The 24,076-nt window shown below is 36.6% G+C and overlaps 1 protein-coding gene across 1 annotated transcript in view; it reads right to left on the bottom strand.

Moving 5' to 3' along the window:
• The window catches only part of myo5b (myosin VB), a 54,706-nt gene that overhangs the window by 4,948 nt on the left and 25,682 nt on the right, over window positions 1–24,076 (bottom strand). The window contains exons 6-30 of the mRNA XM_026196187.1: window positions 22,390–22,533; window positions 22,221–22,302; window positions 19,342–19,449; window positions 19,128–19,237; window positions 18,746–19,011; window positions 18,336–18,417; window positions 17,204–17,344; window positions 16,833–16,955; window positions 16,133–16,216; window positions 13,779–13,925; window positions 13,566–13,663; window positions 12,682–12,768; window positions 12,361–12,472; window positions 10,052–10,263; window positions 9,805–9,961; window positions 9,478–9,717; window positions 9,151–9,387; window positions 8,332–8,416; window positions 5,044–5,183; window positions 4,841–4,960; window positions 4,616–4,750; window positions 3,969–4,037; window positions 2,473–2,712; window positions 2,058–2,140; window positions 537–735 (exon numbers count right to left, since the gene is read on the bottom strand). Coding sequence (XP_026051972.1) covers window positions 537–735; window positions 2,058–2,140; window positions 2,473–2,712; window positions 3,969–4,037; window positions 4,616–4,750; window positions 4,841–4,960; window positions 5,044–5,183; window positions 8,332–8,416; window positions 9,151–9,387; window positions 9,478–9,717; window positions 9,805–9,961; window positions 10,052–10,263; window positions 12,361–12,472; window positions 12,682–12,768; window positions 13,566–13,663; window positions 13,779–13,925; window positions 16,133–16,216; window positions 16,833–16,955; window positions 17,204–17,344; window positions 18,336–18,417; window positions 18,746–19,011; window positions 19,128–19,237; window positions 19,342–19,449; window positions 22,221–22,302; window positions 22,390–22,533 — 3,501 coding nt within the window. The remainder of the gene's footprint in view (window positions 1–536; window positions 736–2,057; window positions 2,141–2,472; window positions 2,713–3,968; window positions 4,038–4,615; window positions 4,751–4,840; window positions 4,961–5,043; window positions 5,184–8,331; window positions 8,417–9,150; window positions 9,388–9,477; window positions 9,718–9,804; window positions 9,962–10,051; window positions 10,264–12,360; window positions 12,473–12,681; window positions 12,769–13,565; window positions 13,664–13,778; window positions 13,926–16,132; window positions 16,217–16,832; window positions 16,956–17,203; window positions 17,345–18,335; window positions 18,418–18,745; window positions 19,012–19,127; window positions 19,238–19,341; window positions 19,450–22,220; window positions 22,303–22,389; window positions 22,534–24,076) is intronic.

Raw genomic sequence — 24,076 nt, 5'->3', positions numbered from 1 at the left:
TTTTTCTAATAAAAAATAACTGAACATTTAAATAAAATAAAGCAATTCAGAAATATACATAAAGTCAAAAGTTTTGCACAAATTAAAGTGCAAAAGAACTATAAAGACCAATAGGTAAGATGAACATCATAGCAAATCTGAATGGCTATTTAAAATTTATTTAAATATGTTTAAGAAAGTAGTGCAGCTGGTTTATATATGGGGTTTCCAGGTTAAGGACTGCATTCTCTGCAGTTTAGCGCCATCTACTGTCAGAGAATGAATGTGCTTTCATTCAACGCATCTCTCACGCATTCCTCCATGTGCTTCTCAGGCGTGCTTGTTTACATCAGAGCACACACGTGTCTTTCAAGCAGCATGCAGCGGCATTGTGCATTTTGACCAGTTGATTGAATTGGTTTCTTAAAATGCATTCCAATTTCTGAATATTTTTTTATATATAATTATTTGCGGTATTTATAAGTGCCCACGATAACAATATCGTGCATATTCATCACCGTAATATTACTGAATACCGGCACAAGTCTAGGTCTCACCAGGTTTTCGTTAGTGAGGCGCGTGATCTCCTGCTGCACGCTGAACTCCACCAGAGCTTCAGGAGAAAGTGTGGAGAAGTGGTCCAGCATTTCCTGTTTCTTCTCCAGATTGTCCTTCAGCAGTTCGATTTGCGTGTGGAGAGCCTCTAGCTCATCCTTGTGCTGTCGAGACTGTGTCTGCAGCTGGGCCTCCAGCAGCCTGAACACAAACATGCCACAATATGGTATGAGTGGGTGTAAACTGTGTATACACTTTGGTTAGCCCTCAAAACACTTCTCAAAACTGACAAAAAAACTCAATATATGCCTAAAATATGCCTTTACTGGTTGAAAAGACACTGACAGAAACAGAAGCCTCAAAATCCAGGAGTGAAATCCAAGAAATTGAAAGCACAACCTGGCAACTTGCTTTAGCCCCTGGTAGGCCAGGCCAAGCTCTCCATCTTCATTCAAATAACCCCAGTCTTGAGCTTTACTGGCATCCGAATAACAGAGAGCCAAAGAGACAGAGGAGCAGCAGCAGAAAGACAAGAGAGAAAGCAAAAGAGAAGAATGAGAAGATGACAGGGCCAGTTAGTGTAGCAAAGCAAGGTATGGCAGGGTAGTTTAGTCTTTTTTTGGGCACATCTGAATTCCCCATCTCTATTTCACCCATATTATCTTCTAGTAAAGAGGTCATGTAGCTGCTAGAACTTTGGTTATTTCTCTGGGATATAATTATTTATTTATTTTTAGGTGGGCTGCCTGCACAAGATGTGGCACTCACAGGAAATGAGAAATAGAGAAAGGAGGGAAAAATGCATGCATGAGAAATCAGACGGTGTTTAAAGTGCCAGGTCCTTAGACCACAGTGTACGAGAATGTATTATTTTTAACAGGTAATGGGCACCTCATCTAACATCTGTCACTCTCTGTTTCAAAAGACCACTTGAAAAATGTGACGGAGAGAAAGTGTCATGAATTCAGAGCAGCCTGGATGGATATTGGACAGCATGAAAGTTCAGATTTAACAAGAAAACTAAAACTGTTCCTTTAATTGGTTACCTCTAACTTTTGTTTTAGAGCAGTAGACATAATGCTGTAGTGCAACAGAATATAAATGTAATATGAAACATCTCCGTTTCAATACAACTAGTATGAATGCAAAATAATGTTTCATAGCCAAAAACATATTTATGGCCGCTAAATTGTCTCCAACCTGCCATGAGCCAGTGGTGATCTATAAATTTGACAGAAATATTGCAGATAACTTTTAAAATGTTAGCTTTGAGACTGTAAGTGCTTGTTTGAGGCAGCTCTATGCTAATTCATGAGAAGTGATTGGCTCTCCAGTAATGTGGGTAAGAAAACAGAGTTATACAGCTGTAAATGAAAGCAGACGGAGCATGAAGAGCTGCTCTGGACTTAGATGAACGGTCAATACCATTAGATTCAATCTTCATTAAAATAGACGAATGAGTATGTGGAGGAGAACTGGTGTCACTTTAAAAGCCTTTCATTAAGTCTATTGGACTGCCATACTTCTTTAAATCAGGCGCATCAACAGTGTCCTCCGAGTCCACGGGCTTCTTGTTGTTGGTCCATTCTGATTCATCATTGGAATCCTGTTTGAATGAAACAAATATATATCAAAAGGTAGCATGAATATATGTTCGACATTACTATTATAATGAACTTTCCTTGAACTTAAATAACTCTGAGCTCCATCCAAACCCATTATATATAATCTTATCCAATGCGATGTCTCATGCCTGATTGCTTTTATAGAAGCTAAAGAAGTTTTCCATTCAAGGGACCCTGAAGCCTGGTGGGATGCTTAGGAAGTCTGATATGATAATGACATACTACAATAGCTTCATTTGGTAAAAAAAAATGGATCAGATGTCTACAAATGTCAAATGTATAAAATGAGGGGTGGTGATGTTTTTAGACTCACAATGTGGTTTATGTTCTCTGACTGCCTTGTGGAGTTCACGATTTGGGTCTTAAGCATAAGGACCTCCTCCTTTCGCACATCCAGCTCCTCATTGGCCGCTTTGAGCTGATTCAGCAGCAGGTTGTAGCCCTCTTGAAGCTCATTGGATGAGTTGTTGTCGGAGGCCTTGTCGGCCACCGCTTTCCTCAACTCGTTCAGGTCATTCTTCAACTTCTTGTTCTCAGTCTCCAGCTCTTGCCGCTGCAAACAGAACAAATTATATGAATATTGTCTGAAGAAGATAAATGGCCTGCATTTGGTACCACTTAAAGGATTTATTTGTTATTAAAAGCTATCAAAAGTGACTGGAGGCAAAAAGTTGTGAGAGAAAGAATCTTTGAAACAGAGGGGGACTCAACAAAAAAAAAAATCAAGCAATGCTGACTGCAGTAAATTTATCCAAGTGAATCTAACGCCCGTAGCTAAAGCTTTGATCAGACACACAAAGCGTTTGAGTGCTGCAGAACAGGAACCATCAGCAATTATAATATAAGCTCACCACGCAAAGCTGGGGTGCTTTAAGAAAACAAACAAGCCAGTTATGTAATTCTACTGCCTTGAGCTCCTTATTCAGCTGCACAGCTTTCAGATCAACTTTGGGATCTGGTGACTTCATTCTTGTACTTTGCTCTCTGGTCAGAGTCAAACCTTTAAAGCCGGTAAACCAAGCCTGCTGTTGGGGATTCAACATGCCCTCGTGCTCAGATAAATGACTGATTGAACTGAAAACTGACTGCTGATATTAAAGTGTTAAGGGCTTGTGAGGTGTCCAATGAAGATCACAATCACGATAGTCAAACTTAGATCGGACAAAAAAGCTTTAGGACACAAAGGAATAAATTTGATTTCTTCTTAAGAAATCAATATTAAGACTAGTCCAAAAGTGTTGTACATACATATACAGTATTATATAGTAATTATATACAGCTTTATATGCTTATATTATTTCTAGCCAGACAAAATAAAACAGAAGGTTGAATAAAACAAAAATTGTATCACTTTCCTCCCCTCTGCCTCTGTGTGTTTTGACTGAGATCTATTAAGAAAATCAACCGGATCTTAAAGACAATGCATCCTATTAAACCTTCTGTCTATTCCACACAGCTGTGTTTTCTTTTGTCAAATTCAGTGTCTATGGCAAAGGCACTTTTCAAAGTTAGTCTGAAAGTTAAAGTGTTAATTAACAAAATAAAAGAATTTGAGAGTTTATGCAAATAGATTTAAAAAATAAATAAAAGCAAAACATCATCCACGTGCCTTCCTGCCATAATTCAAACCTCTTAAAATGCCCTGGTCTTAAATGTCTGCATCGTTCCACTCACCCACAGTTTAACAGGCAGAGCGAGCAACAGCAGCAGCAGAGCGGCCCAAGTGCAGAACAAATCAATGAGCACCAAGACAGACATTTGACCGGAGGCAGAGCGGCATGATCATCGCACGGAGCTGAACACTCTTACCTTCAGACTGTTGTAGGCCAGGTCTGCGTTTATATCATCCTCTGACGTGGAGCTCTTGGGCTCATTTCCCTATAAGATAAAAGAATAAATAAAGAAATAAAAAAAAAAGTAAACACAAGCTGACTGATAAAGCAGAGGACCATGCTGTTGCAAGTTCAGATGAGGGAACATCAGAAAAGATAACCGGTGTTTATGACCGGCCGGCTATGTTGTAACCCACGGCCAAAAAGTGGGAAACATTTAGCAGTCACCCAGGTTAAGTTCTCTTGCTAAAACTGTCATGATCAACACATAACAATCAGCAAATCTTGATTATTTTTATTAACGCATACATTCACTACCTCAAAAACCCTGTCAGATGATAAAACGGTCAGCTATCTTTCCTTTGTTGACATATTTCCAGTCAAAGCCAACAGACTTTAGTTTAAATGTCATAAAATATCAAAGTAAAAAAAACAATGATTACTCTATTTTTTTTTATTTTAAAAGTTTTGTAATTTTTAATATTGTTCTATTAAAAAAAAAAGTTAAGTTTTGTTTAAAACAGTTTTTTTGTTTAAAAAAAAATAAAAAAAATTTTTTTAAATTGTTTTCTTGCAACTGTGAGAAGGGTCTGAAAGCAGGAAAGACATGACAAATACACATGCCTTCTGTTTGCTCAGTTCCTCTACTTCCTCTAGACTGGTCTGCAGTCTCTTTCGCTCCTGCTCCAGCTCTCGCACACGCTTCTGTAACTTCATGAACACACTGAGGTCCATGGCAGCCTTCTCTATGCCCATCTCCTGCAGGAAGACAAAGCAAACTGATGCTCATCCTGAAGTGTCTTTACAGTCTGCTGGTGTATATGAGCAGATTCAGTGAAATGGCTTTACCTCCACCTGCTGGATGGTGTCATCAGTGTCTCCCACCTCTGACATATTGATGGAGGGGTAGTTAGAGTCCGAGCCCAGACTGCTCTGGTTAGAGGGGTTCCTCCGGTGGCCAGGCTGGAACTACAACCATAAAGATGTTACAGACAACAGTAAAAATTACAACAGTAATTCCAGAAGTTCAGACTCCCCTGTCAAAGCCTTACCTTCATGGAGGACATGTCCTCCTGCAGATTTTCGTATCTCTGCTCCAGTCTGGAGAATTCTTTCAGCAGATTCTGATACCGTTGCCTCTCCTCGTCCAGTTCAACCTGCAGACGGATCTCTTTCTGAGACACATCACCTCCTAGAAATGAGAGACAAAACAAAGGCATTCACTCACAGGAATAAAGCAATGAGCCAGACAACATGCAGCTCCCATTCACCTGTATCAACTTTCACAAGCGGAATATTTCTGTATCACGTGTGTGAAAAACTTGTATTTGTTTTTTTCAGCATCTAAGGGTATGAAAAACTAAAACGTCTTTTGATCCATTTTAGTTGCGAGATCCCAGTTTATTTTACATTCACACTGTTACCGTGTCCTCTTGAATATTATGCAATGTAATAGTGATGATAACACTTTTATCAATCTTTTATTGATCTTCGGCTTGATTGACATTTTATCCATCAATAAAAGATGTTTATTACTCTGATGGAAGACCTTTGAGCATCTATGTGAAGGTTACAAAATGTTCCCGATTCCGTAATCTCAACAGAAATAAAATGAGCACATCCTCTACATTCAAAATGCATATTATAATCCAAAAATCATCACCACTAACCTAAAGCAAACTCATCTGTACTCAAAGTTGTATGCACAGTGTGAAAGCCTATAAATCACATCCTTTCTGAAAGAGCTGTCAGATGTATGGCCTGATAGTAGTTTGATAAAGCAGCCATCTATAATTAAGAGATAATTATCATACCAAGATATATTGGTATAATTAACCTGTGACATCGTTTACTTTGACCCTTTTATTTGAAGCAATCAAACGAGTGAAGCTCCATAAAGACATACCAGAAATACCATACCTTGTTTCTTTTTGTTATAACTGTTATATAAATGACAAAACAAAAGGGTATTTCATGTTTTTTTTTTTTTTTTTTTGTGTTCAGCAAATGAAAAGGAAGTCATTTGGAATGACAGTCACGTCAACATTTGTGAAATGACGAAATCTTTCGATTGGCCGAAATAAAAGACCAGAAATTAAACTTCTGAGGTGAAAATTAGTTTCCTACTCAAGACACTGTTGAAGAAAGTCACCAAAACAATCACTGCATTCATAACAGTCCTTTAACCCTCTGGAGTCTAAGGGTATTTTTGGGGCCTTGAGAAGTTTTGTCATGCCCTGACATTTGTGCTTTTTTCAGTTTCTTATAAATATCTAAATGGGTAAAGTCTAATATCACTGTAATCAGCACAAACTGGGCTATAATAATATGTGAAATGCATGCATGTACATGATTGTATTTTTGAGAAAAAAAATGTTATGCATGGTTAGTGAAAAACTAAAAATGTTAAATCACTTGAATAAGGCAATAAAACACATACATAAAATTGGTTGCCGGAAAAGTTGAGAACTGGAGCTTGTAGCCTAGAATTTTTCTTTCTGAATGATGTGAAAATCATCTTGTTTACTCACTCACAGAAAACAATATATTGATTTAAATTTTCTAAAACACTTTTTGTTGGTAAAAGTCATATGCGAGTAGGCGTCAACTATCATGGATATCATTGTGATTTACACCTGAGAAGACAAAGGGCTGCATAATGAGCTGCATAATGAGCCTCTCATTCAACTGTGCCACTCTGAGGGAGGACTTACAAGAAAGAATGTGAGAACAAAATAAAAGTATATAATTTTATGTTTGTAGTTTATTAAGAATATATTTAATTATCCCACAACATAATTTAATATCCACTTGGGGAAGCAGGTAAACAGTTTATTAGGAACAATCAAAGCTGACTTTCAAATTTTTTGGCATCCTTTCTCTAGTCACACAATCCTTCATAAATCCTTTTAACAATCTTATTTTCTACCAAATAAACCCCATTTATTATCATCATCATCATCATTATTATTATTATTATTATTATTAATGTTGAAAAGAGCTGATAATATTTTTCAGGTTTTTTTAGGGGGAATAAATCGAAAGAACTGCATTGTTTTTACATTTGTTAGAGTTATCTCTATTTGTCACATTTATATTATTTACATCAAGCTTTTGAATGGTATAGTATTGTATATTGTTATTGAAACTTCATAATGTTTCACTTGATTATACATTTAGTCAGGAATTATAGTTTGGAAAAAGTATTTGGAAAAAGTCTAACTAGTAAAATGTTTACACGTTATGTGAAAACTAGTACAAATAAATAAAAAGAGACTTACTCATGTTTATGATCTCTGCTGAATAAAGTGCTTCATTCTTTTTTCTGAGGAAATCCATTTCTCAAATCCTCAACCACATCACATCTTTTTGGGGTGAATTATGTCTTATTCCTCTCATCGCGAAGCAAACAGTAAAATAAAATAAAAACTTGAAGAACAGTCTCAATGCCTTTTCTTCTGTGTGGGCGTATTCAAGCCGCGCGCTTCAGTTTGAATCTGAATAGCGCGTTCAGCGCGGGGGCGTGGTCACATTAGATATAATGAGCGGAGATATGAAAAACAGACATTGCGTTGTTTTCATATGGATTACTTTATTTCAGAATATTTGTTTTCAGCAGCACTTGTTTAGTTTAAAAGTAGACATTCCAGGCTTTCTATAGATATCTCTCTCATGTCTCTTCGTTGAGTATTCACGGAGTTACAGTTCATTTTAATGAAATGTTTGTACATGACGATCAGCGGAGACAAAGACTGTAGACAGCGCACCTTGTTTGTTATCTTTATTTTATAAGTGCACAAAGGTTTTTTGTTATTATGTCTGAATCCAAAAAAAACTAGACCCTTTACAGATTCGATTGATGTATTGCTCTTATCTGTACGAATAAAACTGAGAGTGTAATTTAAGTTCTTTTCGGGGTTATCAGGTGAAAATGACTCAAAACGCATATATGCGTTAATCGACTCGAAAGGGTTAAATAGTGTTTTGAACAACTTAAACAGCCTCGACAGCTGAACAGCACTGAGGAAAATAAGCGACATTTAACAAACAGAAAGCTTATTGAGACCGAACCTGGGGTTTCAAATAGCATTCTCCCATGTGAACCGGCTTGATACAATGGTCAGTTTTTAGTTGTGTAGGTAAAGCAGCAGTATCACATTCCTCTACTGAAATCCAATGCAGTTTGAGTCTCTCTCTCGTCCCACTTTTGCACACAGACCCTCTTGTGCGTCAAACAAAACCAGCCCAGCCCTCCAGGCAAGCCACACATCCTTTCGCTCCTCACACTCCTTCCTCCAGATGCTCTGCGTGTGCGTGTGACTCTGAAGCATGAAACTCACCCTGATTGGAGGTCTGGATTCTGCGGTTCATCTCTTCTTTCTCCTTCTTCAAAAGCGTGTTCTCTTTCTCCAGCTCCTCCACCCTCTGCAAAAGGAAGGAGAAGTCACACCACCCTTTCATCTCAGACCATCAGACAAACAAGCAAGTTTAACTGGAAGCAAGCCAGGTTAGATTATATACAGTGGGGTCAACAAGTTTGACATTTTAATTATTATTATTTTATTTTTTTTGCATTTCTCTAATTTAATATTAAAAGTTTTTACACAAATCTAAATTATATTATCCGCATAGAAATTTGAGTGAAAAGCTGAATTAAAATAAAATGTACAATTATTTCAAACCATCTTATTATTTGAAATATCCCTTTTTGTGCATATTATATATATATATATATATATATATATATATATATATATATATATATATATATATATATATATATATATATATATACACACACACACACACACACACACACACACACACATATATTATTATATTTTAAATTGATCACATTTTTAACTTATGGGAGATGATCACATTTAAAGCATACTAGTACTACTAGTGATTATTCCATTTCAAAAGACCTTTTGTGAGTTGGTCAAACCTTTTAAACAATTCCCATGCATTATTAAATTTGCTTGTGCATGACAGACATTAGTTATGTAACAGCTGCCCTGTGAGATTGCAAACTGAAAAGCTAAATGCATTGACCTGTTTTTCCTATTTAGCCTCAGACATTTTAAATGACACAGAAATATTGAGACGAAGAACATCAACAAATATCAACTTCTAGTTCTCCAAGCATCCTTTCTCACCTGTTGGAGTCCTTGTTTCTCGTTGCTGAACTCCTCCTCTATCTGCTTCCTCTGGGCGTGGGCTTCCTGGAGCTCCGCCCTCAACTTCTCAAGCTCTTCCTGCAGTGATGTCACCTTCGTGCCAGGAGTCTGCTGACTGCGAAGAGTCTCCACTTCTTTCTGGAGCTTAGTGACCTCTGATTCCAGAGTAGAGTTTGTAACAACCAGCTGCTCGTTCTGAGTTTTATACTCTTTCGACTGTAATGAAAGAAGATAACTAGTCAACACCATGCCACTTCCATTTTTGTCACTCTGTAATCATTCATGCATCCTATTATGCTCCTGTACCTTGTTATCCATCTTCTTCTGGAGCTGCACGATCTTGTTCTCCATTCCGACACTGAGGTTTTTAAAGTGTTCGGCCGAACGTGCCTCTATCTTGAGCTGTTTGAGTTGGCGCTTGGCACGTACACGGCGGTAGAAACACTGGATGACGATGGCAGCATATCGGGCACGGAGATACTTCTTTCTCACGAGCCAACCACGGACAGTCTTCTGTATGATCATGGCTTTGTGATGGAGCAGGAACTGAAAAGACAGAAAATGCAGCTTAAAACTGTGCTTTAAAGAAACATTAATAGAGTGTGAAACAAAAGATAAAGGGCTGTACAGTACCTCCTGATATAACCTGCGTATGAACATGCCCCGGGTGAAGGCTTGAATGGTGATCACAGCCCGACGGGTCCTCAGAAACTCCCGTCGAACTCGTACCATCCGGTACTGCTTCTGACAAATAAGTGCTGCTCGGGTCAGGCGAAGCATCTCTGCATATCTGAGAGGGAATGAGAGAACAAGGGCTGTAAGTAGAGCGAAAAACATGCCAGTGAAGTTCAAACTAAGAGCCGTCTCCTCAAACATTCACCTGCGTGCCAAGTAACCCCGGCCGTATCTCTGCAGAGTCATAGCAGATTTGCGGATCTTGCGGTACCGAATTCTCTGGAGCCATCCTCGCACGGTCTTCTGGATATTAATGCAGGCGAAGCGGAACTTATCAGCTCGGAGCTTCTCCAGATAGGCCACCTGACCTGCCCTGAAGAAAATCTTCGTCTTTCCAAACTGGAACTTATCTGGGTCCTGAAGGAGAAATGAAGTTAAGAGTCACAATTAACAGGTTTATTCATGACAAATATCAACATTACAAATCATTTTTTATGTTGTAGAAGGCAAATATGTAACCTCTTTACATTGCTCATGTGTCCAAAATGCTATTAATTAATAAAACTTTACACACAACTGGTAGGAAATGTGCTTTTGATATTTGATAATATATATGTTGCGTGATTTATTTGAACAAGTTTACTGTTTTTGTGGTGTTATGAGCAGCAAGTTCTTAAAATGAGAGAAAGGCAGACTTTTCCGCTTGCTGCAATAAATCGCTATTTTTCTGCACTAAACTAAACTAATATACAGTACAGACCAAAAGTTTGGACACACCTTCTCATTCAAAGGGTTTTCTTTATTTTCATGACTATGAAAATTGCAACAGTAATAATCGATAATCGAACACCCCTCCCGTGCATACACCCATGCACTCACGCAGGCATAAAACAAAAAAACATAAAAAGAGAGAGAGGGAGAGAGACTGTTCAGACTTTCAATCTGTATAACAAACTGTTTCATTCATTGTAGAATAGTCTATCCTAACCGAAGCCAATTGATGGTTTTATGATTGCTGAAACATATTTATATAACATAACCGAATGACGACACTTATTAACATTATTAACAGTCCGTCGATTATCAACTGCTCACAAAGCTGTAGGAGCCTAGGACATTTCCATTTTTAAAATAAGCATGAACATTAATAGCATTTTTTTTTTAGTTTACAGATTAATTAAGATTAGAACAGATTAATTCAGACATTAATTAAAACACATTACACGCTAAAACATATTGTGAACAGCGTGAATGACGGCACTAATGTGAACATAAATTTTAACGTCTGTATTTATTACAATAAAACTATTTCATATGTTTAAAAAAAAAAAAAAAAAAAGAGCATGTCCACAGTTCTACAGTAATTGGCGCAACCCTCTGGCACTGTTTCCCTACCCCTGCTGGCCTGTACTCAGACTGCACTTCACGCCCCGGCGGGGGTTCTGTCCATCACTGCTACCCTGTCAGAGTTTGCTACCTCCTATCAAAAAAATAGGTAGTACTTATAAGGGCCCGCCAAACCCAGGGGGAGCTTTTAACTGAAACGTGGGAACTAATATAGAGCCTTAAAAGGCCAGGCCCGGGGCTAATCAGATTTCTCTGCCTGTGTCGCTGTCCTCATTTCACAGCTGCGGTTGCAGCCATTATAATAGTTTAGTTTTGGTTTTTAATGGCAAAGTGGTCATATTTCACTTTGATTCTTTACTAATTTAATTCAGAATTTTATGTTTTTTTGTTTTTTAAATAGCCTACAAAGCAGTCAGCGCAAGACAGTGAGTTGAGCATTTTTGATCAGTTTATCCTTCTCAAAAAAAAAAAAAAAATTATATATATATATATATAAGCGTCATAATATTTCAGGAATTAAGTCAAAATTACGATGATAAAATCATGTTACATTTCATGATGTAAAATTGTAAATTGTAAAAATATATTACACTTGTATACTCCAAAAAAAAATATATAAAAAAAACAAGAAATGGTATGTGGCACCTGTCATTCTACACATTTCAAACGAAAAACAGCAATAGGCTTATTTCTTTCGGCGATTTTTTAAACTCGAATTGCTTTATATCACGAGTCACTTGTTTGTAATAAATTATTCAGGTTTTTTTTTTTTTATTATGTATATACATATACATATACATATACATATATATATATATATATATATATATATATATATATATATATATATATATATATATATATATATATATATATATATCTTACAGACCCCAAACCTTCAATCAGAATATATGTTAGAAATGTTAGAAATATTTACAAAACATTTCAATTTCTAGGATAGGAATACATTTTGAGCTTATCAATTTTCTTAATTAATAACATGGTAATAGATGGCACAATAGCATGGTAATAAATAAAAGTAAAAAGTACTTCAAAACTGCTGGGGTAAATGTCCAGACAAACATTGTATCACCACGACACCAGGATGAGAGTGAACACTATCCATGCAACTTACATTTGAGTCATTTCTAGCCATGGTATTCTTACCTTTACCAATGTCTCCAGCAGGTTCTTACAAACCTGCTTCTTATCCCCAATGGTCATGTCTTTCTTTGTCATGAGCACCCGATATCTGCTGAAGAAATCTGGATAGGTCCACCTAAGAAATGACATCAGATGTGATGAGGCAAAAGCATCCAAAATAAACTTTATTTGTGCTTTGATTTCCATAGTTCTATAATTTCCAACGATTAGTAATAGCATGAGGTTATGCACATGTATATGAAGTGCTTGTTTAAAAAAAAAAGCATAAGAGTTCCATGTGTACCCTGCCCTGAAGCCCTTTTAAGGAATCTGTAGATCCGTTACCTGGATGGATAGCCGGCCGCACTGATGCGGATGGTCTCCAGAACTCCACATGCTCGCAGTTGCTGAACAGCTCTTCTAGAATCGAACCTACAGAAAGCAAGAGAGCAATCGAAAAGTGAGGAATCTTTGTGAAAACCAACATAAGAAGATTCTAAAAAAGCAACACCTGGCTACAAAAAGTGAGCATGTCACACCACAAGAGATTTGGGGTGTTACCTAGACCTACCGGATCTTTCTTTTGAGCATAGAGCACATCTCCCGAGAGAGAGGCATTAGGAGACTGCAGTCCGCTCAGGGACAGGAGGATATCTGACTCAGACCTCTGTGACTGTGTGTTCACAACCTTAAGAGCATGTGACCGACAAAACCCTCTCAATTTAGCATCTGTGAAGGGGCTTTTGTGCTCTGAATTTGCAGAGGACACAAACAGAGCAAAACAAGATACTCTGTCCTTTCTTAGAAATGTGAATTTTACAAAATAAATATGACTGACTAAAGAAGAATATGGTGTAACATTAAAAAGCTGACAAATACTATATAAGACAGAAACATTTCTTTTTCTACAGTATTTTGGAACAGGGCAGTCAATATTACATCAGGATTTCACTCGCCTCAAACATTTCATGGAAAAAGAATTAACAAAAGTGTTAAATCAGCAAGTACTTTGGTTTAATTCTATTTTACAGAACCGTATTTGCTAATTCTTAGAGGAGATTTGATGTCTGATTGTTGGAGGAAACTTACAGTGCAATTGAGGTCGATCAAATGTCTCTGTACCAGCATGACTCTAATGTTCTCTGGCAGATTAAATTAATTTGCTGTATACCTATTTATATGCAAGATAAACTAGATAAGTACTAATGAATTGATAAGACCAAACTTACACAAAGGATTCCTTAAAATCATTGGGTTTAATGCAGCGCACATAATGAGGGGTGGTAGCATTCAGGGTTTCCATCAGAAGATGTAGAGAGTTCCTGAACTGTGAATAGGAATAGGTTTGCATTTTATAATTATGTTATGCACCTAATATTAATACGTCAGTGAAACCGCTGTCCAGCATAAATCTGGATCTAAAACTGGCCACCAATTCTCACCTGGGTTCCCACAGTCTTCCTGTGCTCTCGGTTGTGGCCTTTTGGAGCTGGTTTGGCAGCCCGGACATTGATCTTGGAGGTCTTGCTGGTGGCGGAGGGAGGACCAGCATCTTTACCATCGTGGAAGAGATCTGCAACCAACTGGAACTGTACCAAAAAAGTCAAAAGTCAAAGTGTTCAAAAGAGAAAATAGAACATAATTTAAATATATTTAGTAGAGGCACAAGAATATTAACACATTTGATTATATAAGGGTCACATGAAGAAATCTTGACTGCTTAAAGCTTTCCATTGATATTACAGACACATCACATCTTACATAAGGGGCACACTTTTTTTTTATTCTAGCTAGACTAGCGTAAAATTTGCATTCAACTGCAGCAGCACTTCAAAGCACATTTGGAAGCCCTTTAAAATCCACTCCCTAAACCTCCACCGCAAGGCTGGTGCACAGTGTGTTTCAATGCATCCCTAATACCATGATCCTGCCAAGATTCAAGGCTCGGAGACAGAATACAGATGACATCATTAAACTGCTGTCGCTGTAAGTCTGATACAGTAGGATGACACTGATAAACAGAGATGCTGGACTAAATACAAATGAAAAGTGCGGATAGCAGTGGTCTCCCGAGTTGAACAGGGTTGGAAAGTACTGAGAAATTACATTTAAGTCAAATTTAAAATTCAAATGATTTGTTATAATTCAAACTAAAAAAAAATGACGGTAACTTTAGTATAGGGACCAATTCTCACTATTAACTAGTTGCTTATTAGCATGCCTATTAACATATTGGTTGTTTATAGTACATACAAAAGGACATATTCTGTATGACCATATTCTACATATTCTTTAATCCTACCCAATACCTAAACTTAACAACTGCGTACTATTAATAAGCAGCAAATTAGGAGTTTATTGAGGCAAAAGTCATAGCTAAAGGTTTGTTAATAGCGAGAGTTGGACCTTAAAATAAAGTGTGACAACAAATACAATTTTAGACTGAAAAGGATTTCATTTGCTGTTTTAAATCAGCAATAAAAAATATTTTTTAAAGGAATAGTCAGTTCATCCAAAATGTAGATTAGTTTGGTTTTTAATCAGAACAGTTTCTGAGAAATGTATCATTCCTTTAAACAAATATTTCAACTATGATTTAATTTTAAAAGACAATAGGAATTTTTTTTTTATAGGAGGAAGTGTTATTATGAAGTAAGTATTACGTTTAAGTTAAAACGTCTTAATGGTGGATTTCTTTTTTATAACAGCTTTTCACTTGACAAGACTTAAATTGATGGACTGGAGTTGTGTGGACTACTTGTGGATTATTGTGATGTTATAATCAGCTGTTTGGACTCTCATTCTGACGGCACCCATTCACTGCAGTGGATCCATTGGCGAGCAAGTGATGTAATGCTAAATTTTTCAAAATCTGTTCCAATGAAGAAACGACATCTATATCTTTGATGGCCTGACGATTGCTAAATTTTCTGCACAATTTTCATTTTTGGACAAAGTATTCCAATAATAAGAAAATACGTACTTGAAATAGTATTTCTTAAGTGCGGATCAGTGGTAGATTAAATAATGAAGCTATAGACATCACACAGACTGCTCATTAAAACAGCAAAAGATCATGTTTAATTATTTGTGTACAACCTAATTAATATGAAAGAGCTAAGCCTTCACGGTTTCATCGATAAAAACCACAATGAGGGCCCTGCCTGATGAGAGCACTGCAGATATCCTGAAGAGAACATAGCTGGGAAAACATATTTAAACTTCAGATAGCAGTGCTGAAAACAGTTAGCACTTGAGACAAACTGATGTTTAAATTGCACTTCTTCCACAGGGACACCTCATTACAAGAGTCCTAACCAAAGTTTCATTTTAAACTCGACACTGTCCCGCAGAGAAGATGTTTAGCTTGTAGACGCTGATGTGCTGCTGTCTACAAATGAACTTATCTTAGATTCCAGTGAATTCTGTTGCCAAGAAATCTCATGACAAAACACTACGAGACAGATCAGTATTGACAAAGACAATGGATATACTATTAAATCTCGGGTTAAGATGGATCCGGCTGTTCGAGTGATACAGTGCTAGGTGTGGACAAGGTCTGGTCTCTTGTTTGTCTGAAAACTTTAAGTCAATTAACTGCTTAAACAGGCCAGAGAGCAAAACATGAGCTGAAGTGTGATTTCAATCATGCAGACATGAGGAAGCATGAAGCATAAACAGAGGCTTGGCTGGATGCGGAGTTAAATACACTGAGAAAAAATAAAATAAAAGCCCCAACAAGAAATAAAAAAAACAACGTTAAGAATAAAATTTAATAAAAATATACAGTGCTCACCTGGCTGGCCTTGAGGATGTTTATCTGCTCTTCATAAACAGTGTCTCTGTTCTTCTCCAGGAAGCCGTCACACTGGTATTCAACCTGTCACATCATGTCACAAGTGTGATGCATTCATCAGTACTACACTAAAAATAACATGCTACATCATTTTTGTGCCTCCAAACCGGCATGAAGAAGAATCGTCTATTTTGGTTGCATTCATCATGCATTATTAACCAAATCATTTGTGTTGTGTAACACAATTTTCACAATTTCATAAGTTGGGTTTCAGTGAGCCCATCTGCGCAACACACATTTTGCTCATTTCCACAAAAAATATTTACGCCATCTTTTCAATTTAAACCTGATACGGATTTCAAAATGGAAATGGTTTACAGCTTAAAGTGTGAAAAGCCTGCTTTTTTGTAAAAGAGTTTTAGGAAGTTAAAGGGATAGTTCACCCAAACATAAAAATTCTGTCATTAATTCCTCACCCTTGTTTCGTCCCAAACACGCAAGACATTATGAGTCCATCTTCGGAACACAAATTAACTTATTTTTGATGAAATCCGAGAGCTTTCTGACAGGAGTTTGAATAATTAATGACAGAATTTTTAATTTTTGGGTGAACTATCCCTTTAAGCATGATAGGTTTGGTAATATTATGTCCCAGCAACACCCTGAGCCCTATAGTGTGTTTAGTATAAGCTGAACAAACCTTATCTGCAAAGTGGACCACAATGAAAGACTTGTTGGACATCCTGGGCTTTTCGAAATGCCCGCTTTTTGAATGCTGGCTGTACAGCTTCTGCGCCCAGTTTTGATCCGTTCCTTTAGGCACCTGTCAGATGCAGTAAAGAAAAATACTTTGAACTGCAGGAAACTGAAAACATAATTTAGGTTACCTGTAGCAGAAATAGCATGATTAGACTCATGAAGCTGCTCGGATTCATACTCAAAAACTTCAAAGAGGCAGAGGTCTTTAAAACTAAATGAGACACTCTGTTCAGAGACCTGTTTAGGTAACACGCCTCTCAAATTCTCTTTATCGTATTCTCAACAACTGTTTTCTCTCTGCTCACGACTCACCTTACACTCTTCATCAAGAAGGTCCAGAATACCAAGCTTGGCTTCAATGAGGTCAATGCACGGCTGGTTATCATAGAAATCTATAAGTGTCCAGGGGATCTGCTCCTTCATATACTCTTCTTGCTCCAGTTTAAACACATGCTAAGGAATAAATGATGTATATGCATTAGGTAAATGCATCAAATACATTACATTTGAAAATAAATACAGCCAAGAGTCATGACAAACACATGGGTAATTCCTGTCATGTAGTACATTTTCTAACTTTTTCAAAATGAACGCTTTTGTATTTCTACACCGTATAATCTATTTACTTCTAAACGCAATTCTTAAATGCAATTGCAATTCTAAATTGTAAAATGTCCTAGAACATGATTATGCAACTGGCTTTTGTTATTCAAATTAATAATATAAAAGACTAGTAGGATAGAAAGTGATACTGAAAGCCACAAAAAAAAAAAAAAAAAAAAACTGATTAGAAAGTGATATAGAAAAACTATAAAATTATTATCAATTAAAAGAATATTCCTGAGAATATTAATGGATTTTAATGGATTATTATTTAGGAAATGTCCAGATTTTTTTTACTCTAGATGTGCACAACACTCAAGAACAAACTAAAGTAGTAGTTAAAGTAAAGTAGTTTAAATAAATAACAAAAAATGTTGTTGTTTTTTTGTTGAAAAAATACAAGTTACTATTATTAATAAAAGTTATTAAAATAAAACAAAACTAATTTCCAATTTTAAAACGTGAGAAAAAAATTATAATCACTATTATTATACTTCATCTAATAAATTAATACTTAATAAACAGTATACGTCTAAATACTCCATATGAGTGACAGTGAAATTGAAACTAAATAAGACTCAGAGTTCAGAGTTCTGTTGTGAAAAATCTTTAAATCACTGTGCAAAATATAAAAAAAAAATAAAAACATATCTAAAACAAAGCTAATACGATTGTCTAACCTTAAAAATTGAGAATATACATTATTTAGCCTATGCAATTATATTTTATCTAATATATTAAGACATTTAAGTATATACAGTACCATTTATCTAAACACTGCATAGCACGAGTGTCCCAAAAGACACTAACCATATGGATCTATTGCTAATCTTTTACTGACCGAGTTGAACTGTTGCTGTAGTTTCTCATTGGCGTAGTTAATACAGAACTGCTCAAAGCTGTTGATCTCGAATGTTTCAAATCTGTTGGGAGGTGAAGACATGTTAACAAAATCAATCCGACTTCCCTGAAAACAAACACAACACCTCCCAGACTTCTCTCTGCATCCTATAGCTTGGCACTTCTCTGCTTATTTACTCTAATGCTGATCAATAAGTTCCCCTCTTTGAGAAAGTAATTAGTCCCATGGTCAGAAAGGCTTAAAGGCAAATGCTGACTCTAAAAACTCAATGCAGCTTCTGCTAAGGGAAGGTCAAAAGACAAGACATATTACTCTACTGTACATAAGAACACAAAGAGCTACGTTTCTAAAGCTGTACTTTCATGCTTTCTAATTTTCACAAGCATTACCCATAGATATCCAGCACCCCAATGAAGGAGTGCTGTTTGGTGGACGTGTGCAAAGCCTTATTGATGTGCTCCACGATCCAGTCAAAGAGATGGGCGTAAATGTGTTTAGCCAGGGCGTCTCGGGCGTTGACCGCCTGGGCATAGGACACATTCTTCACATAGGTCTCGGCAGTGGTCACCAGCTTCCTGCGGCACAGCCAGTGCTCCATCTGTTCCTGCTCTATACCCAGCAGCCGACAGAAATGATGTAAATGTGTGTCATCCCTCTGCAGGTGCAAAAAGAGATTGTAATTGTTTAGTGAAGGATAGTCAGCAGTTTAATGGTTGTGTGCTAAAATAAATGGCATACAATAAAAAGACACCATATTTGTTGTACACTTACGTTGATATGGCAGGATTCTCCATCTCTCTCTGACACAATCCCCACGTTCCCCAGGTGCAAGATGGAGGCAATTACTTTAAAGATGCTCACTTGATCGATCTCTTTCACACCTGCACAACACACAGTGTCACCATGATAAATATTTATGTTTAACACTCAATATGGCTTGTTGAAAAATCTTGGTTACAGTCATATTTATTGCTGAAGTTTTTACCAAGCATTGTAAGAGCCTCTCTTGTCTTCACAAGGTCCCCTGCGTCGTTCACCCCTTCAATAAAAATGTTCTCACCGAGAGATGTGTAGGTAAAGTCCTCTGCGCTGGCTGAAACATGAGGGTGATATAGACAATTTGAATGAGTAAGACTTAAAGACTGTCAGTGGCAGCATTATGATCAAAATCATGTACGCTGGCATTCAAAAGTTTGCGGTCAGTAAAAGATTTTTTTAAATGTATTCAATAGGATGCATTCAATTCATCAAAAGTGACATTAAATACATTAACATAGTTACAAAAGATTTCTAGATTTTATTATATATTATATTGAACTTACTATTCATCGATTAATCCTGAAAAAAATGTTTACTGTTTCCACTAAAATGTTAAGCAACTGCTTTCAAGACTTATAATTATACTAAATGTTTTTTGAGCACCAAATCAGCATATTAGAATGATTTTTGAAGGATCACATGACACTGATGACTGGAGTAATGGATGGCAAAAAATCTGCTGTCACAAGAATAAATTACATCTTAAAACATAAAAAGCGTTATGACAAGTCTCAGTTAGCCTATGACAGTACACATAGCAAGATTTACATACATATATATATATATATATATATAGACACACACACACACACACACACACATAATTACAGTAACTATATTACTTTTTTGGGTAGTAAAGTAACGCATTACACTAATAATGTTGGTAACTACACTACTCTACTAGACTATAGGAACGCACTTTCCTGTGTTACACATATGGTGTATTTTCCTGTGTCTAAAGTCCCCTAACGATTGATCTTAGGGCTTAAGAGCGTTTTCTATGAGTAATTTTACGATCGTTCATTACTTTTTGACGTGCGTTTCCCAACATTGCACGTAAAGCAATCGCACAGCTGTGCATCAAGTGCTACCTAGGAGTCACTCACCATTTGTCTAGTGCTGAAACGTCACTTTATAGACGATTTCATCGGGCGCACGCGCCTGGCCCTAAGTTAACTTCCAGTCTGTGCTGTGTATATTGGTCTGGCCTTCTACAAACACAGTTAAAGTCAAGGTGATGAGTAGACTGAAGTTGGGGTCAGGTGGTTGTGATGTGGGATGTGTTTCCCATACATTTATTTATTTTTGGAGACTCGTCACGATTTGAAAACTAAACAATTTTCCAAAAGGCTTTGTTGAATAAACATTAGCACGTACTGCACGTTTAATAATAATAATAATTCCTTACATTTATATGTTTAAATATCAAAACGAGACACAGGTGTTTTTATATCACTGTATTTCTGAAGGAAGACTTGCAGATTATATGCCTGATAAAGCAGCGTTTGTGAGTTTAGCACTGCTTTGTTTCCAGCTGTTATTGGGGAAACCTCTATTTCTCACGCTTTAAAGCATCTCTTGCTTAAAACTTCTTGTTTTATTTTTAATAGTAAATTCCCTTTGTTTACTAAAAAATAAAGTTTTCTTAATTTTCAATATTTAAAAGAAAATCTAAATGAATGTTTTATGCCTTCATTTGAGAACCAGAAAATTTTAAATACACAACAGAATTTCTAAGGGGACAAAAAAACATTTCATAAGGCTATTTTAAGAAAAATTGAATAAATGAATAAATGTTTTTAAGCATTTAAATAATTACACATGCTAAAAAAAAAAATCAAACATATGGTGAAAAAAAATAAAACATTTCATATGGCCCTAAACGTGTAATTTTTAAAAAACTTTTAATAAATTGCTAAGAAAATGTATAAGTGTTATGATTTAAATTAATTAGACATGCTTTTTGATTAATATAATTAAATTTAACCATTAAAAAGGAGTTGAGAAAAAAATAAAACTGAAAAAAAATGGAATCCAGAAAAATGTAAAGGAATTTGGAATAAATTCCCTAAAAAAAAAATTTAAAAGTAAAATTAAAGTAATTAGTAGTGAAGTTACTTTTCAAATGCAGTAACTAGTAAAGTAATCTCATTACAATTTACAGAAGTAACTAGTAACTAATTACATTTTTTGAGTAACTACCCCAATATATATAAATATATATATAGATATATGCTGAGAACAGCTATCGTCATATCATCAGGATGAAAAGAGACACAGTTGAGTGTCATCAGCATAGCAAGAAATTAGTGATGTCAGGTAGACAGAGAAGAGAAGTGGTCCAAGAACTGAGCCCTGAGACACCCCAGTAGCTAGATGTTGCGACTTGGACACCTAACCCCTCCAATAAAATTTCCAAATACTTTTTTATTACATTTTAATAATAATAAAAAAAAATGTGCATATGAATATTTAATTAGTAAAAAAAAAAAAAAGAAGATACTTTAAAACATTACATTAAGGCCCTGTTTACCCTAAAGCATTTTTGTTTTAAAACTGCGTTTTCTACATGCTTGGAGCGGACGAATGGGGAATCTACCTATACATATCTATGGGTACAACTATGAGCATGATGTTACTGTTAACACAGTCATCAAGGATACGCAGAGCGAATGTGGGCAGCCATGCCATAATTTTCAAAAACTCTCCGTTTTGGTCTGTTTACACAATCACAACCCAAGAGTTTTCATACTAAAATGGGGTCTGAAGCATTTTCTCGTTTTCAACCCTCAAAAACGCCAGAGTAGTGTAAATGACAGGCATAATAAACAAAAACACACAAGTGTAAACATAGCCTCATTTGACAGATGAGCTGCATCATGCCTCACATTTTTTTTATGATGACCTATAAAACCTATTTCTGCCATCAAACAGTATGTATCGTCATAAGGCCCAGCCCTAGTCAATGGCAAATAAAAACAATTGGATTTCAAAAATACAGTTACAAGTAACCAAACTAGTCACTGAGTTAACTGGACCACTTACTCAAGGTAAGATCTTTAAACTCTGGCAAAGAGGATGAAGCACAGAGCTGGTAGAAGATGTGATAGTTCCTCTCTTCCTCAGCCTGCAAAAATATACTGATGTTCAACACTTGGAAAAGCACAAGAGGCTGCAAATGAATCTTAAAGCACCATTCCTACATGAGACGAACCTGAAATACTACTCTGGACTTCTCAAGCAGATACGTTCGCATGTTGGCACCAATGATGTGATATCTCTTATCAAAGCCGATCTGGATATATTTCCCGAAACGGCTGCTGTTGTCATTGCGGGTGGTTTTTGCATTTCCAATGGCCTGCACAGAAGAATAAAAAAAAAGTACAGTCACTCTTTGGTTGGTTTAATCTGAAAAGGGAGGTTATCAAATTACTATGATGCATAATGGAACATAAGAAGGGTGGAGAAAGGATTTCACAACAGAGGGTGTAGCATAATTGAGGATGCGTAAACCTAAAATCCTGTTTGCTGCATCATTTCGAATGAGTAATTATTACCATGATTTTGAATTATTTGTTTGTCTGAGCTGGGGTGTTATGAGTCACCTGTAGTATGAGGATAGTCTATGTCCCCATCCTAAGAGGCCCTTCTATCATCAATGCTCATTTCCACAGTAATGATATCTCTAAATTGACTGTAAGATATGGGTGCTCTCATTGGCACTCAGATTATCTTCCTGAAGGGCACAAGTGCCTGCTTTGCTCTTATCTGTTCAAACAGGCCTGCCAATTCTTGAGTTTAATTTTGCAGCTCAAGTGTGGCAATGAGATGGAGTGATGAGTGGAGTGAGGGCACCTTTACAGCTGCTGTACTTGACGTAAGTACTTGGTGTCACAAGTTTATTAAATTAAAACACAAATTATTCTGGTAATGTGTATGTGAAGCAAGCCAATTAAAGGGTTAGTTCACCCAAAAATCAAAATTATGTCATTCATAACTCACCCTCATGTCGTTCCAAACCCGGGAAACCTCTGTTTATCTTTGGAACACAGTTTTAAGATATTTTAGATTTAGTCCGAGAGCTCTCAGTCCCTCCATTGAAACTGTGTGTACGGTCTACTGTCCATGTCCAGAAAGGTAAGAAAAACATCATCAAAGTAGTCCATGGCCTGCACTCGGAAGGAATGTGGCTATTGTCACAAAATGGGACATATTCTCGCTGAGTGTCGAATTTTAAAACGAAAGCAAGAGTGTCAGGATGGTTCAATTCAACCTCGCGGGTCAGTTTTAGTAAAAGTTGTGTCTCAGCAGCCCACGTCTTTTGTAGCGCCTGATGAGTGTTTTCAACCTTTTGTGTTTGAGGGTTATGTATCGTTGACTGGTCGTGTGGAGGATCAGAAGGCTGTGAGGATCTTGCGGGATACGGGGGGATTCCAGTCCTTTATACTGTCCGACATTTTGCCTTTTTCCACGGAGTCCGCACGTGATACTAGTACTATTGTACAGGGTACAGAAATGGGTTTTGTAACTGTACCTCTTTATCGTGTCTGGGTGTCATCTGATTTAGTCTCTGGATGTTTTAATGTAGCGGCTCGTTCTTCCCTACCTGTGAGAGGTATTGATTTTATTATGGGAAATGATCTCGCTGGAGGCAAAGTAATGCCAGTTGTGCATGTTGTTAATACTCCATGTATTGATCAACAACCTGATGCGCTTGCACAACATTTTCCAAATGTTTTTGCTTCTAGTGTAGTTACGACGCGCGCTTAGGGAAAAAGTCTCACGAAGGAGAATGAAGTGAATTTGGGTGAGTCTGTTTTTTCAGAGATGTTTGAGAGAAATAAACTTTCTGAAGATTTGGATGTTAACCCAATCAAAAAGTCTGTTTGTCCAGATCCTGA

Source organism: Carassius auratus, chromosome 21, assembly GCF_003368295.1.
Source record: "Carassius auratus strain Wakin chromosome 21, ASM336829v1, whole genome shotgun sequence".
In the NCBI taxonomy this organism is placed as follows: Eukaryota; Metazoa; Chordata; class Actinopteri; order Cypriniformes; family Cyprinidae; genus Carassius; species Carassius auratus.
The sequence above is the reverse complement of the archived record's forward strand: the minus strand, read 5'-3'. Positions and strand labels throughout refer to the sequence as shown.